The sequence below is a fragment of the Neovison vison genome, chromosome 9, assembly GCF_020171115.1.
Source record: "Neovison vison isolate M4711 chromosome 9, ASM_NN_V1, whole genome shotgun sequence".
Classification (NCBI taxonomy): Eukaryota; Metazoa; Chordata; class Mammalia; order Carnivora; family Mustelidae; genus Neogale; species Neogale vison.
In genome coordinates, this window is record NC_058099.1 from 23,169,949 (window position 1) to 23,184,518 (window position 14,570).

The window sequence follows — 14,570 nt, forward strand, 5'->3', positions numbered from 1 at the left end:
GCACAGTATAAAACATTAGCCAGTAGAATGCATGGAACTTAAGACAATGTATTTCCCACATAAACGCTCATTTCCTTTTCTTCCTGCTATACTTAGATTTTGTGTGTGGTGCTTCTCCACAAATAGGAAAGTGTATTACTCTGGAGGTTAGGGTATGTGGTATGGTAAGTAGAGGAAGAGTATGGACTGTGGTCAGGGTGTAGGCTCCAAGTTACCAGCTGAGCAAAGTGGGCAGGTCCCTTCTTTGAGTCTCCCTTCCCTTAACTATTTCTTGGGGATGAATGCAATGTCTGTCACTAGGTGGTCCTGAGCATCTGATGGATCCATGGCTTTGAAACCATCATGGGACGCTCCCTATGGGCTCCCGAGTTTTTGCAGATGACTGACTCTGTTTCCCTCTAGTGGTTAGCATAGCACTTTGCGCGCAGTGGCGGACTACTGTTTCTAGGGAAAATCACCCTACTGGGAGGTTCCTTCCTTCAGATGTTTTTCGGTGACTTGACTGAAGACAGCCTTGCTATTCGTGTTCGTAGAAGGGCCCAGGGGTTGGAACTTGTCAGCTAATATAGATGACCCACTCAAGATCTGAGAGAATCTCTACGAGCTAATGAAACCACCTGAGTAAAATTCAGTAGGACTCTTCTGGGAGGCAAAGGAAGGTCTCTTGCAGAATCTGGCTGCCTTCTGGGGACATGACCACTATCCTCAGCGGATGGCTGGCCAGCACCCGCTCGGACCTGGCAGGCAGGCTGGTGGAGATGGTGAGAGCACCAGCTCGGGCACGGCTCACCTGGGTTCTGGTCTTGACTGTCGAGGGTGGCTTCTGTGAAGTGAGAGAAGTTCCTTCTCTCAACCAGTTTCTTTCCTTTATCTGTTTGTATGTTTCTTCCCTTTAAAAATGAATTTACACAAGGTAATTTTAGGCTTTCTCAAGCTGTCTTCATTGGGGCTATGTCAGGGCATCCAAACTATTTCCTATAAACACACGTACACACGTCACCACGTACAGACTAGCCTGTAAGCCACGCTTGCGCTTCCAAAGTCCAGCCTTGACGTTTCTGTCCATAGCTTAGCTGCATTGGGCCGGCCTTAACAGCCTGTGGTCTCCCCTTGGCCAAGTCTGCGTGCATAGATCATTTGGCTTTCTGCCCTCTTCCCCGTCCAAAACTGAACTTTGTAGTAGCTTTTGTTTGGGGGAGTTCCAAGCACTGCATCTGTGAGCGCCCGCTGTGTGCCGTCCATAGGTGCCAGGCCCCGCAGATGAGTCTGCCTCATTCCCAACCCCCAGGGAAGACTGTAAGGAGGAAACGGCCCCTCATTACAGTGTGGATCTCATAGGGCACCTGTTAATGTGTGATGGCAACTGAGGGGGAGCAGGGCCACACGGATGTAAAGAAAGACATGCTTGTGTCTCCCTCTCATCTTTGTGATGAAATCTGCCTGGGCAGCTCCCCAGCTCCTTTCCTTCCCTTCTGAGATTGGCCGTGAAGCACCACTGCAGCTTCTCCCAGTCCCCATCCTTGTGACACAGAAGGAGCTGTGTGATTTAGAAATCTGTGTCAACTGGGTGCCATGAAACGTCAGTCCTCAGGAGCCCCCTGGCACTGAAGCCAGCGGCAGGAAGAATTCTTCGAAACCTTTGGGAAGATCAAGCTTAATATTTTTTAAGAAAAAGATGAAAGCGTCTCATTAAAAAAATGAAATACTGGATAATTTGCCCATCAGAACTAGAACTTGTTTTTCTCGTATTTTTACAAAGCAGGAAAACCTGAATCTTGGAGAAGGGAAGCAGGTGTCCTTGGGTCCCATAGCCAGATCCTTGGCTGTTCCACCCAGGGTCTTTTTCCCAGTCTCAACAGTCCAGACACGCAGGTGATTTGAATCCTCGGGGCAGCCATGTACACGTGTACAGGTTGGCTACTGAACCACTCTCAGGAATACCAGTGACACCCACATCAGCGAGTCATGTTTATAGAATGGTAGTTAAGGATCCTGAGGGAGAGGTGTTGTTTGGACCAGGGATGCATCTGATAATCCCTCTAGAAGGCCCTCTTCCTCTTCCCTTTGCTGTTGCAGGTTCCCTATGTTTCCCTGACTCCCCTAAGATGGTTTCCTTCTTCCCAAGAGCTCTGTCTTCAGCCTTGCTGAGGCCCAGACGTATCAGCCCCACCCACTCCCATCCCTCATGCCATCCCCCACACTCCCACTGCTTCCCAACACATCCTGGTTCCATTTCTTCTACACTTTTCCAAATTCCAGGGAGCCGGTCAGGGTGCAGGGAGTAGTCAGGTCAGCATGCCCTCTCTTCTGCCCACACCCATTGTTCTAGGGCAGGTTGGTCCAGTGTCATCATCGCCCTGGGGTATTAGAAAGTCTGTCTGCCTAGTGTCTGGTGGAGGGCGTGGTATTTTTGAGTGGGCTCTGTTCTGTGTAAATATCCAGGCTAGGGTACAAACTGCTGTGCTTGCCAGTCTGTGGATTTAGAACAGGACCTAGCTTACACTGCTGGAACGTCTGGCCTCAGGGAGAGAGCACTCAGCGGAAGCATGTGCGGTGGTACCAAGCCCATCTAGGGTTCTGTTAAAAATGTGGAATCTGGAGCAAATGAGCAGCTCTGTCGCACGTGGTGGTAGAACCTCTCGGAAGAAGGCTTCCAGGGCCTTTCTTGTGATGCTGTCAATGCTTGTGAATACAGACCAAACTGAAAAAGCTATTTCCTCCTTATTCTGTCTTCGTAGCTCACTTTGGAGACTATAATTCTTCCATCCATCATCCAGGCTATCTTTCCGATAGTCAGTTTATCCCAGATCAGAACGATGACTTTTTAACGAAGGTGGAATCCCTCCATGAGCAGCACAGGTGAGTGGAGGGGTGGGGCGGCCTCCTTTGGGAAGCCGGGTCAGGCATTTCAGACCTCGTGTTTGCGTGTTTGCGTAGGTTTGATGTGTTTGCTTCCATTTGTTCACGAGACCTCTTTTAAGCTGTCGGGGAGGGGAAGGGTTGTGAACCTTTGCGCTGTTACGCTAGCAGATATATTTGGCATAACTAGTGTTTCTGTAAAGTGCAAAATCCAGTAAGAGTTTAGGGGGATTTACAGCATTCTTTTTTTTAGGATGTCATTAAAATCCGTTAATTCTTAGGGGGAAATGCCCTTTTTAAACCTGACTGCCCCACAAATTGACCTACCAGGCAAACCTTTGAACAGTTGACCGCACTTAATAAAACAGACGGCTCCTTCAGGCCCCACGGAACAGACAGGCAGATGGACGAATGCCACCAGGCTGTGCGATCCCCACGTCCTTTCTGGGCTCAGGTCACGCAACGGCCTTCATTCCAGAAGGGAGCACCAGTCTTCAGCGGCTGCCTCGGGCCAAGCCTGCACTCCAGCAGTCGCGCCCCCTTCTGGCCCCCTCGTCCTTTGCCTCGTTTTATTCAAAGTTGCAGTGGCATCCATTCAGTCCAGCTCAGATCAGGGCCCTCCCGACCTGGAAGGCCAGATCTCGAGGGCCCTGCCATTCTGGGGAAGGCTGGAAAAACAAAGGCCAAGCAACCAGCGTCCCTTCCAAAAGGCGCTGCCAATCCTCCCTCCCAGAATTGTTTCCCAGGCAGAAGCCAGCATCCTAAAATAGGACAGTGACGTTTGAGGGTTTGAGGCTGCCGGAAGAATAGATAAAGGTAGAAAGACCTGAAGCGCCTATCAAGGAAGCAGCTCGGAACAGGGAAGGTGGGAATTTTAAAAGGTGGCTGTCTTCTGAATCTGAGGACTGAGAGCCTATTGAGAAAGAGGTACTTGGGAAAGGACTGAGCAGGCTAGATGAAGTCCCCTTCCACTGAAAAGAAAAAGACCTGCTCTAGGGTCAGACTGTTTAAGATTAATAACATAAGGTATTTAATCACCTGACAGAAATGTTACCAACTTGGAGGGGATTTTTGTTTTAAAAACTGGAGTTCTATACTCTACTGATTGGCAAACTCTGCATCTTCTCTCCTCTTCTGCAGTGGGCTAAAGCAATCAGAGGCTGAATCTTGCTTTATCAACATAGCACGGACTCTCGACTTCTATGGCGTGGAGCTGCACAGTGGTAGGGTAGGTACCCTTGACCCAGTCTGGTTCAAATGTAACTTCCAGAAGTGTGAAAACTTCTTGAAACGACCTTTTCCAGTATTTAAAAAAACAAAAACAAACAAAAAAACAACCTTTTTCAACAATATTCGGAAAGTTTATAAAGTGATGTTGAGTTTGGTTGGTTATTTATCCAGTTGCTTTTTTCATGTCTCATGTTTCTGTGGGGTGGGGGGGGGTCATGGGAATTAGAAATGAGGAGTTTTTGTAAGATGATTTCATGTTATGGTTAAAGAAGCAAAAAGTATGTATATCTATTTTCCAGGTGATACATTAGTGAACCAAGGTTTTTACTGTTTCATCTCAGTGCTGCTCAGAATATCACTAACTGCTCAAATATGACAGCTTTTAAAAATCATAGTGGTATGATCATGTAAACCAGTAAATATTTTAAATTGATTGTGACCTTTTAAATAAAATGAATATCCATCATCTACTGAGCACTTTCGATCTGCCGGACACTGTGACTTGCTTATTTCTTGTAGTAATGCTATGAGGTGAGTATTATTACCCCCATTTTACAGATGGAGAAACTGATACTCAAGGACGTCTCAAAGGTCACATAGCACAGAAGTAACAGCTTCCGTACATGACCCTGGCACTGTCTAATCGGCATCTGATCTTTATATTTTTACCAGTAATTGGCCCCCATCATATCCAAAAGGAAGCAAATATTGGTTGAACACCTAATAGGTACTAGTCATTGCTCGAGATGCTTTTCACGAGACCCCAAGTTCTCATTTAAAGACTATAGCAACCTTGTGAAGTCAGTATGCTAATCATCCCATTTTACAGTGAGAAAATGGAGGCTCAGAGAAGTTGAATAAATGACCAAACTTTCATCTGTAGAATATTTTTGCAATTCATAGACACGCTTTCATCTCTTTTGTGTCCCTTCAGTCCTGTAACTGTGTGATAGGCAAGTTATGACCTAAGTAATAAAGTAGGAAAAATATATGGGATCAACTTTGGGACTGAACGGTTGATTTTTATCACATTTTCAGATAATAACTTGTCATAGAATGTTGCAGAGAACTTTCTGCCGTGGTGAAGTGGGCTTTCTGTGTGTCTGAGTTGAGTGCTCTCCCCACCACCTGGGTCCCGTGAGACACCTCAGGCCAGATGATTACCTGCCTGGCTGGCACCTCCCAGGGGATCGGAGGGCTTTGGGTTATCTTTGGCTATGCTGGATCTTCCGAAAACCCCTAAATATCAGTAACCTGATACCATAAAGTTCGTTCTGCAGTAGTGCAAAAGCTGCAGTGTGGGTCCCAGAGACCCTGCAGGGGCCTTCCTCCTTACAGTGCGACTCAGCCGCCAGGCTGCTTCCGTCCCGTGGCTTCACCAGCTCCACACGTGGCCTCATGCTTGTGACACAGGAAGAGGAAGCTGGGAAATTGCACAGCTCCTCTTAAATGGTTCAGCCCAGAAGAGACCCATCACTTCTCCTAGAACACTGACCGCGACGAGTCACACGACCCTGCCTTCTACACGTACAGCTGGGGAATGTGGGGACAGCGTGGGAATTTAGTGAACAGGGACAGTCTCGAGATGAGCTGCATGTGACATCGGTTGGGTGCCCAGTAGTGAATGTTCTCTGGACTTCCACCTGTATCAGCACTGTTTTCTCTGGCTAGTTTCTCTGATTCCCTGCGTTCGCATCACTGTTCACAAGTGATTTGTCCCGCCGCATCTTGGGAGGCAAAAGGGAATGAAAGTTTATTACGCCTGCCGTGTGTTCTGTAATTTCAGCCCGAAAAAACCCTTGGAGAGGTGGCTTTGATAATCCTTATTGTACAAAGGGAAAAAATGAGGCTCAGGAGCCCAAAATAACAGTTTTAGTAAACGGCGAACCTAACATTCACACTCACTGATAAGTCAGACCGTGCCCCACTCCTTTTTTAATATAATTACAAGTATCTGATTGGGTATGTTGGGATATAGATGACTCAGGGGAAGGAACCGTTTTATTTTTAAATTTTACTGTACTCACCTTGTTCTGAAATGGATTTGAACACCTTATAGTTACTCTATCTTTCGTATTTTCATTGTCTGTGGCGATGTGTAGCACACAGGCTCTTTTTTTTTTTAAGATTTGATTTATTTATTTGACAGATCACAAGTAGGTGGCGGGGGGGATGCAGGCTCCCCGCTGAGCAGAGAGCCTGATTCGGGGCTCGATCCCAGGACCCTAAGATCATGACCTGAGCCAAAGGCAGTGGCTTAACCCACTGAGCCACCCAGGTGCCCCCAGCACACAGGCTCTTCATGAAGGTTGAGTGTATCTGATTTACAGGCAATATTTCTTTGTTCATTGGGTTTAAAGTCAGCAGTCCTATGCTTCACGACAACAGATAGCTAACGCCTTTCCAGTGATGGGAGTGGAGATTGGTGGAGAGCTGTGCGGAGGGCGAGGCCTTCCTGATGCTAGCACAGCATCCAAATGTTGCAAACATACGATTATTGGATGTCACGGGAGGAGTCCGTGGCGTGATGAGTGCCCTGCTTGGTAACTCTCTGAGCCGGCGGGAACCAGCTGTTGCTCTCAGGCGGCGTGTGTTCACTTTAGATGAGTCTGATGCTGAGGACTTGGATCTGAAGTGTCCCGTGCCTGTTTTCCATAAGCTTTTCCCTTTGGCGCGTATACATACTGCTGTGTATAAAAGCATGGGTGCTTGACTGAGTGGAGGCATCAACATGACTGCAACATGCCGTGCATCTGAGCTCTTCCCTTTTCCAGGATCTGCACAATTTAGAGCTAATGATTGGGATTGCTTCTGCGGGCATCGCCGTGTACCGAAAATACATTTGCACAAGTTTCTATCCTTGGTAAGTGCGACCCGCTTCTAATTATTTTCTGAATCACGCCTTAAAAATATGCTGAACAAAAGAAATGTTGTCTCTAATTTTAAATTTTTATTTCTGAAGGCAGGATGGAGATTTTACCCCCTAGGTTTTCCCCTCCGACCTGGGGGGGGTTGACCCAGATTCAGGACTTGGGCAAAGTAAGCTGGGTTTTCCCCAGCATCCCCTTCCCCCAGTCATTGTGTGGTTTGGGATGCTGTGTGGAAACATAGATAGAACGGTGCAAGGTAGGTTTTGGAGTGAAGGAGTCCTGGGCAGTGCACTGGCCAGAAGTCCGAGGACTTCCTCTGTGCAGGAACTGTATTGTCAGTGTGGCTCCTTAGTTATTAGTTGGACTTTCACCAAGTGTTCAGACTTGAATCCTCACAAGACCACTCTGGAAAAGGCAGTGCTTTCCAAGGCCTTTGGAGCGCAGGACTTGAGGGCCCAGGCTCAGATCCACGCATTCCTAGTTGGATGATACCGACCACTTTGGTGAGGTCACTGAGCCTCAGTTTTGCCATCTGAAAACTGGGTATACTCCTACATTTCAGGACTGTTGGAAGGCCTAGTTGAGGGACTGCTAGCAAAGCTTTTAGTAGGGTAGGGGACCTGGCATATAAAAATGCTGTCCGTCGGGGTTATCATCGTGTTCTCATGCACACAACAGAGATGCTGCTTGACACACAGTCAGTAAGTACCAGAGCTGGGATGTGGACCCAAGTCTGTCCGGCTACTGTCCGTCCTCCTGCTGCTCCGCACTGCCCTCCGCTGTCCTCCCCGGGCACACACCAGCCCAGGCAGAGCTGCGACCTCACCAGAGCAGCTGACCGCAGAGAGAGCACATGGCCCGTGGTTCTTGTTATTTTAAAGTTACATCATAATCCAGTGGCCCCTGTGTGGTACTCAGCTTCAGTCAGCTCCTTGGCATCTGGCTGAGGCGACAGGCTGCCGTCACTCCTACCCCGAGGTAAACTCTCTGGGAAGCTGCGACCCCACGCTCCTCGTGATCACAGAGCGGAAGACACACGTCGAGCGATGTCAGCTGCTGCCCGGCTCTCCCTCAGTGCATTCTGTGTGCTTTATTTCTTGCAGGGTGAACATTCTAAAAATTTCTTTCAAAAGGAAAAAGTTCTTTATACATCAGCGACAGAAACAGGTGAGTTATGTCTGCGCTTGCTTTGTTTCTTGTGTTGGTAGCCACTTCAGCCGTTAGTTCTGCAGCGGGGGACGGCAGCTGGCTGTGTGGGTGACTGGAGAAAGAGCTTGGTGTGTGCTGTGCAGAAAATGGAAACCGGAGTCCCGAGTTCCCGCTCGAATTTGTGGCTTATCGGGTTGGAGATGTAACTTGCTTGGGAGCCCGTGACGATAGGTTTGGATCTTCAATGCTCCACCTGCACTGACCAGCTGGGCAGGCTCCTTAACGTCCCCAAGCCCAAGCGACCTTGTTCCGGCAATGCGGTAGTACCTGCCTCTCAGAGAATCCCGAAGGTTAAGTAAAAGAGCATGGGTCAGAGCACTTGGCATGAGCCCATACGGGGTGGCAATAAATGTCAGCAAGATGAGGTTCTTCCCTTAACGTGTTTCTAGTGCACAGTAAGGGGACCTGGGTGGCTCCGTCAGTTGAGCGTCTGATGTCAGCTCAGGTCATGATCTCAGGGTCCTGGAATCAAGCTCTATGGCAGGCTCTGTGCTCTCTCTCTCCCTCTCTCTCAAATAAATAAAATCTTTTAAAAAATAAGATAAAATGGGGCGCCTGGGTGACTCAGTGGGTTAAAGCCTCTGCCTTTGGCTCAGGTCATGATCTCAGGGTCCTGGGATCGAGTTCCACATCGGGCTCTCTGCTCAGTGGGGAGCCTGCTTCCTCCTCTCTTCTGTGCCTGCCTCTCAGCCTACTTGTGATCTCTGTCTGTCAAATAAATAAAATCTTTAAAAAAATAAAATAAAATACACAGCTACCTTTGCATGTGTCTCCTAAGAGACCACTGCTCTCCAGATGACTGCGGTTAAAGGAGAGAACTTGAAGGTGTGGACGCTGAGGCTCCTACAGCTACCCAGGGAGGAGCTAGTATTCTAATCGGGGATACCTGCTCTTTCCACGACCCCACACTCTGTCCTGTTGTGCTCGGTATTTTTCACTGACTGTCCTTATGTTCATTTCCCAGGGTTTCAGAGATAATATGTTCTTAAAATGGCTTCACCGAGCATGGAATGAGAACACAAAAGGACACATGGAAATGAGGACAGTAAAGCCCAGAGCAAACTAGGACTAGAATCTGGGTCTCCTAACCCCCCCCCACATTACAAGATTGAAGGTGGCCCCAAAATGTACGAGGTGGTAATTTAGCATGAAAACAGAAAACTGAAGTAGGATGAAGGTCAAGGAAATAATTAAAGTGAGGATATGTGAGCACTTGATTTAGCTCCGTGCTTGGGGGACAAAGGGAGAAATCCAGAGGCTTAGAAAGTCCCAAGAAACTTCCATTCAGGTAAATGGAAGAGTATTTCTTCAGGAGAGATCTTCCCAGAGCTAATTTTTGAAAGAAATGTATCACACAGCCTTTTTTCTGGTTGTTCCAAATAAATCCAACCCAGGAGCGTAAGTACATTTGAAATCAGAATCTTCACAAAGGATCACAAGTGATGGTGAAGAGTAGAGCCGGGGGACGCCTGGGTGGCTCAGTCCTTGGGCATCTGCCTTCGGCTCCTGGGTTTGAGCCCCGCCTGGAGCTCCCTGCTCAGCGGGAAGCCTGCTTCTCCCTCACCCACTCCTCCCGCTTGTGTTCCCTCTCTTGCTACCTCTCTCTCTTTAAAAAAAAAAAAAAAAGAAAGAAAGAAAAGTTGAAAAAAAAATAAAAAAGAGTAAAGTCATCTTTACCGCATTAATAAGCTGGTTAACAGAGCCTGTTCCTGACCCTGTCACACTGGTTTGTGGCCTCGGGCATTTTGAAGCTGGTTTTCCGCTGTCGCATCTTAGCCAACGACCACTGATGTGGGCTTAGAATTCCTGTGAGCCTTTGCTCCTTCCTCTGTGCAGGTAAACCTCTACTGTGTTTTTCCTCCCAGACTGAATCCAGGGAACATATCGTGGCCTTCAACATGTTAAATTACCGATCTTGCAAAAACTTGTGGAAATCCTGCGTCGAGCATCATACGTTCTTTCAGGCAAAGAAGCTACTACCTCAGGAAAAGAATGTTCTGGCTCAGTACTGGACTATGGGCTCTAGGAACTCCAAAAAGTGAGTATTCTTGAGGGTATCCATGGTAGACTGAGATGTGACTGTGTCCCCGTCACCGCCGGGTAGGGGACATCCTCGGGGGAAGGGGTTGACAGCTCTCCAAGGGGAGCTGCGTGGCTCCAAGTGTCTCAGGGGCAACAGCGTCTCCTTCCACGCATACTCAGCTGCTGCTCGTGGTTCCCATCCCTCCTTTCTGCCTCCGCAGCTCAGCTGCTCTGGGAGTGTCCAAGCAGCCCGAATTACAGCTAGTCCCACAGCGTATCACAATAAGGGAAGCCCATGTCCGTGACTCTGAGGGTCGTCCTGCTGCTAAGAACAGCCTCTCCCACAGAATGTTAATTCCATACAGTGCTCCCGAATAATGCATGAGCAGAAATCAGGCTTCCCAGAGTCTAGTGACGTTGGGATATACTACATATCACAGTCACAAAATAGCAGTAATCATGAAAACTGGCAATCGAGTGTTTACTTTGTACCGTGCACATACTTAATTATATTTAAATTACATTTAAATCCTATGTGTACTGATATCTACAGGAATGATAATCAGAATATTTAATGAGTAGTGCAGTAGAAGAAATTTCTCTTCTAAAATTTTCACTTTAGAGTGTATTTCCTAAACGAATCCTGCAGTTTATGTTTTTGTGTATTTATTCTAAGACTGCCCTCTAAGTATAAGATCTAGCAGAAATGATCAAGCTACTGTAAATGGTTGGTTGGTTTGAAAAAATTGTTTTCATAATTTTGTTGTTGATGTGACTGTTACTAATGAAACAGGGGCCCCTTTCTAAGCCATTATCTGATATGTGGGACTGTATCAGACTATTTTTGTGACATTCCTATTACATTGATAATCATTAGGTAGCTTTTTATAGATCCAGTAAGCAGTGAATTTCTGTTAGTATCAGTGATAGTATTTATGGCACGAAGTGTTCTCTCTCAGCTTCTGATGAAACAAGACCAAATATATTTTCAAAGTTTCCAGCTCATATAATATTATCTAGTATTTTATATGCTTAGTGGCTCTTACTGAATATGTCACAGACTCAACTTTATGGGAATTTACCGTTCACTTTAGTTGGACCTAAGCCTTCGGGCCAGCTGACAGGACTGGATAGTGAGCAGTTGAAAGCCAGGACTTTGCTGAGAAGACTGAGTTCAGATCCTGCCTGTGTCGCTTTTAATTTGAATTTACTGTTCAGATTTCCTCATTTCTGTCAAATATAGCCAACACAGAGTTGGGGGTGAGGTGCGCAGGTTCTGTAAGAGAATAAACAACCCCTATTTTGGGTACAGTAAAACAACCAACCATCTTGGGGTGCCTGGGTGGCTCAGTCGGTTAGGCGTCCAACCCTTGATTTCAGCTTATGTCATGATCTCAGGGTCATGATTTCATGTCCCACATGGGGCTCCACGCTCAACATGGAGCCTGCTTGTCCTTCTCCCTCTGCTTCCCCACCATGTGCACGTTCTCTGTCTCTCTCAAATAAATAAAATCTTTAAGCAACAACAGCAACAACAACCAAAAAAAACCTTTTTTCTCTTCTGTCTTGAGATTTTGTGGATTGAGAATTTGGGAAGGGCTTGGCCAGCCACCTGCCCTGCTCCATGTGATATAGACTGGGGTTTCTCAGCCATAGGCAGCTGGTGGCCGGGCTGGGCTGCAGATCCAAGAAGACTGGGCTCCCATGCCTGATGGAATGATTGGATGTCTGGACCCCCCTGGACCCCTTCCTTCACTCTGTTCTCAGGGCCTCTTCATGTGTGCTCTCCAGCAGGGTAGTTGGATGTCTTATGCAGAAGTTCAGGGCTCTGAGGGCAGAAGCACCCAGTCATCTTCAAGGCCAGGCCCGGAACTGCCACAGCTCCTCTCGGTCAGAGCCGTTATAGGCCAGCCCTTTCAAGAGTCCCACATTCAAGAGTCCAAGAACTTGAGCCATTTTTAATCTACCACTGGGGGTCAGTGATTTGGGGACACAGGTCAGCAGTTCTTCACTGTGAAGACCAACTCCATTGTATTGCAGATTTTAGCCCTCACTGTGTCCATTTTATAGATGAGAAAATTGAGGTTCGCTTCTATGATTTGCCCAACCCTAGAGCTACGCCTACATATTTGCATGTGGGGCCTCCTGATAGAGGTTCCACATAAAAGGAACTGGTTCAGTATTTTGCAAGCATAAGGGACAATGAAACACTTTTTTCCCCCTAAAGAGTATCTATTAATAACCTGTGACACTTACCTTGGGGAACTATGACATTAAACTTTTAAATCCTCTTTCTCCCCTTGTTCTGAGGCAAGGTTCTCAATCAATGCTGATTTGCTTTCTGATGTAGATTCTCCTGGTGATTCTGCTGTGAACATTTTGATCAGGGTGACAGTGATATTCCTTACTGTAATTGAGTAGCTTGATATTTTCAGGAGAGTTTCACGTTCTTCTGGGTTTTTTGTCCTACTCTTTTTGTTTGTTTGTTTGGCTTATTGGTTTTAGGCTGCAAGGAAATGCATGGAATGTTTTTTGTTGTTGTTGTTTTTTAAGATTTTATTTATTTATTTCACAGAGAGACAGCGATCGCAAGTAGCCAGAAAGGCAGGTAGGGAGGGTGGGAAACAGACTTCCTGCTGAGCAGAGAGCCCAACACGGGGCTCGATCCCAGGACCCTGAGATCATGACCTGAGCTGAAGGCAGAGGCTTAACCCACTGAGCCACCCAGGCACGCCTGGAATGTTTTGATAAGACATTATAACATTGCTTAAAATTTAGGAATGGCATGGGACACATGGGTAGCTCAGTCGTTGGGCATCTGCCTTCGGCTCAGGTCATGATTTCAGGGTCCTGGGATCAAGCCCCACATCGGGCTCTCTGCTCAGTGGGGAGCCTGCTTCTCCCTCTCCCATTCCCCCTGCTTGTATTCTGTCCCCTGGTGTGTGCGTGTGTGTCTCTCTCTCTCTCTGTGTCAAATAAACAGATAAACTCTTTAAAAAAAAATGTAGGAATGACAGAACTGGATTTCCTTTATAGTGACTTCAAACCCCATCCCTCAAAGAATTCATTCCTTGGGGGTCTAGATGGCTAAGATTTCAATTCTCTAGGTATAAATAGAACCTGGACGTTAGCTCCGGGGAAGCCTGTTCCTACAGCACGGGGCATGGAGCACCACCACCGGAGCATATTCTCGGGCCTTCTTTCAGAGAGATTTATATGATTTATAGCTTAGGGCTTCTGCCAGCTCGGATGACAAAAATCACCTCCCTGGAAGGATGGTTAATGTTTGTGTTCATGCCATTGTGAGTGACGTGAAAAATTCCTTGAAGTTATTTGAACTGTCTTTGTGTTAGCCTGAACATACCTTCTCATCTCCTCGTCAGGTTTGGTTCTCTTCTGAGCGCCAGTTTGTTGTTTACAGTAGTAGGGCCAAATACGTTCCCCAGAAGCAGAGAAACAACAAGGAAAGGCCAGAGCAGAAGGGAACCACTTTGGACCTCGTACCTCCCCTCCTTGTAACCTTGGCTGGTGTCTGTCATCCAGGAGCTAATAACCCAGCCCTCCGCCAGGGAGGGAGCGTGCGTGGAGAGACTGTTTCTTTTATGGTGTAATATCTTGTTGAACATGTCTGTCCGCGTAGAAAGTGAACCTTGCTTCTGGTTTTTCAGGTCGGTAAATAACCAGTATTGCAAAAAGGTGATTGGAGGGATGGTGTGGAACCCAGCCATGCGGAGATCATTATCAGTGGAGCACTTAGAAACCAAGAGCCTGCCTTCTCGTTCCCCTCCTATCACTCCGAACTGGTACGTCCTCCTTTGGTTTTTTTTTTTTTTTGTACTACCCACCAGTAGAAACTTTATCTCTCTTAAAAACTCAGCTTCCTAAGTCTTCCCAAGATAGGTGGCCCACAATCAAGGTTTGTGTGGCTTGCTTGGCTCTTGTGGAACCAACGGTTTACTGTTCTCATGACACACACAGGCCTCGCTAAACATTTTCCTTAGTGTGTGGAGCTGGGGTGTTCTTGTTTTTAAGAAGTCATTTGGTCTGAGTTGGAGAACTATAGCCTACTGAAAAGCCCCCTCTTGGAATTAGAGTACACACTGGCATAGTAACATTCTGGGAAATCCTGTGATAAGGAAGCACACCGAGCTTAACATCGTCTGTGTTCCGTTAACATCACACAAAATAAACTTCGGGAAAACCTAGTAAAGGGTCGCCGGGTAGGGTGTGTGGCCCTCAGCAGCAGGAGCAGACGCCCGTGGGGAAGTAGCCTGCCAGCGTTTAAGAGAATGACTTTAAAGGAAGAAAGTAGCAGTTGGCAAAGTGGGAAGGACAGCGTGTAGCCGCATCACCCGGCTTCAGATTTGGGCCCTTTTGTTA

At 47.2% G+C, this 14,570-nt stretch overlaps 1 protein-coding gene across 4 annotated transcripts in view; it reads left to right on the plus strand.

The window, feature by feature from the left end:
* The window catches only part of PTPN3 (protein tyrosine phosphatase non-receptor type 3), a 110,952-nt gene that overhangs the window by 51,322 nt on the left and 45,060 nt on the right, over positions 1-14,570 (plus strand). For all 4 annotated transcript variants that reach the window (XM_044265171.1, XM_044265175.1, XM_044265173.1 and 1 more), the window contains exons 8-13: positions 2,739-2,859; positions 4,000-4,087; positions 6,864-6,952; positions 8,063-8,126; positions 10,034-10,206; positions 13,859-13,993. In XM_044265171.1, the coding sequence (XP_044121106.1) occupies positions 2,739-2,859; positions 4,000-4,087; positions 6,864-6,952; positions 8,063-8,126; positions 10,034-10,206; positions 13,859-13,993 (670 nt within the window). The remainder of the gene's footprint in view (positions 1-2,738; positions 2,860-3,999; positions 4,088-6,863; positions 6,953-8,062; positions 8,127-10,033; positions 10,207-13,858; positions 13,994-14,570) is intronic.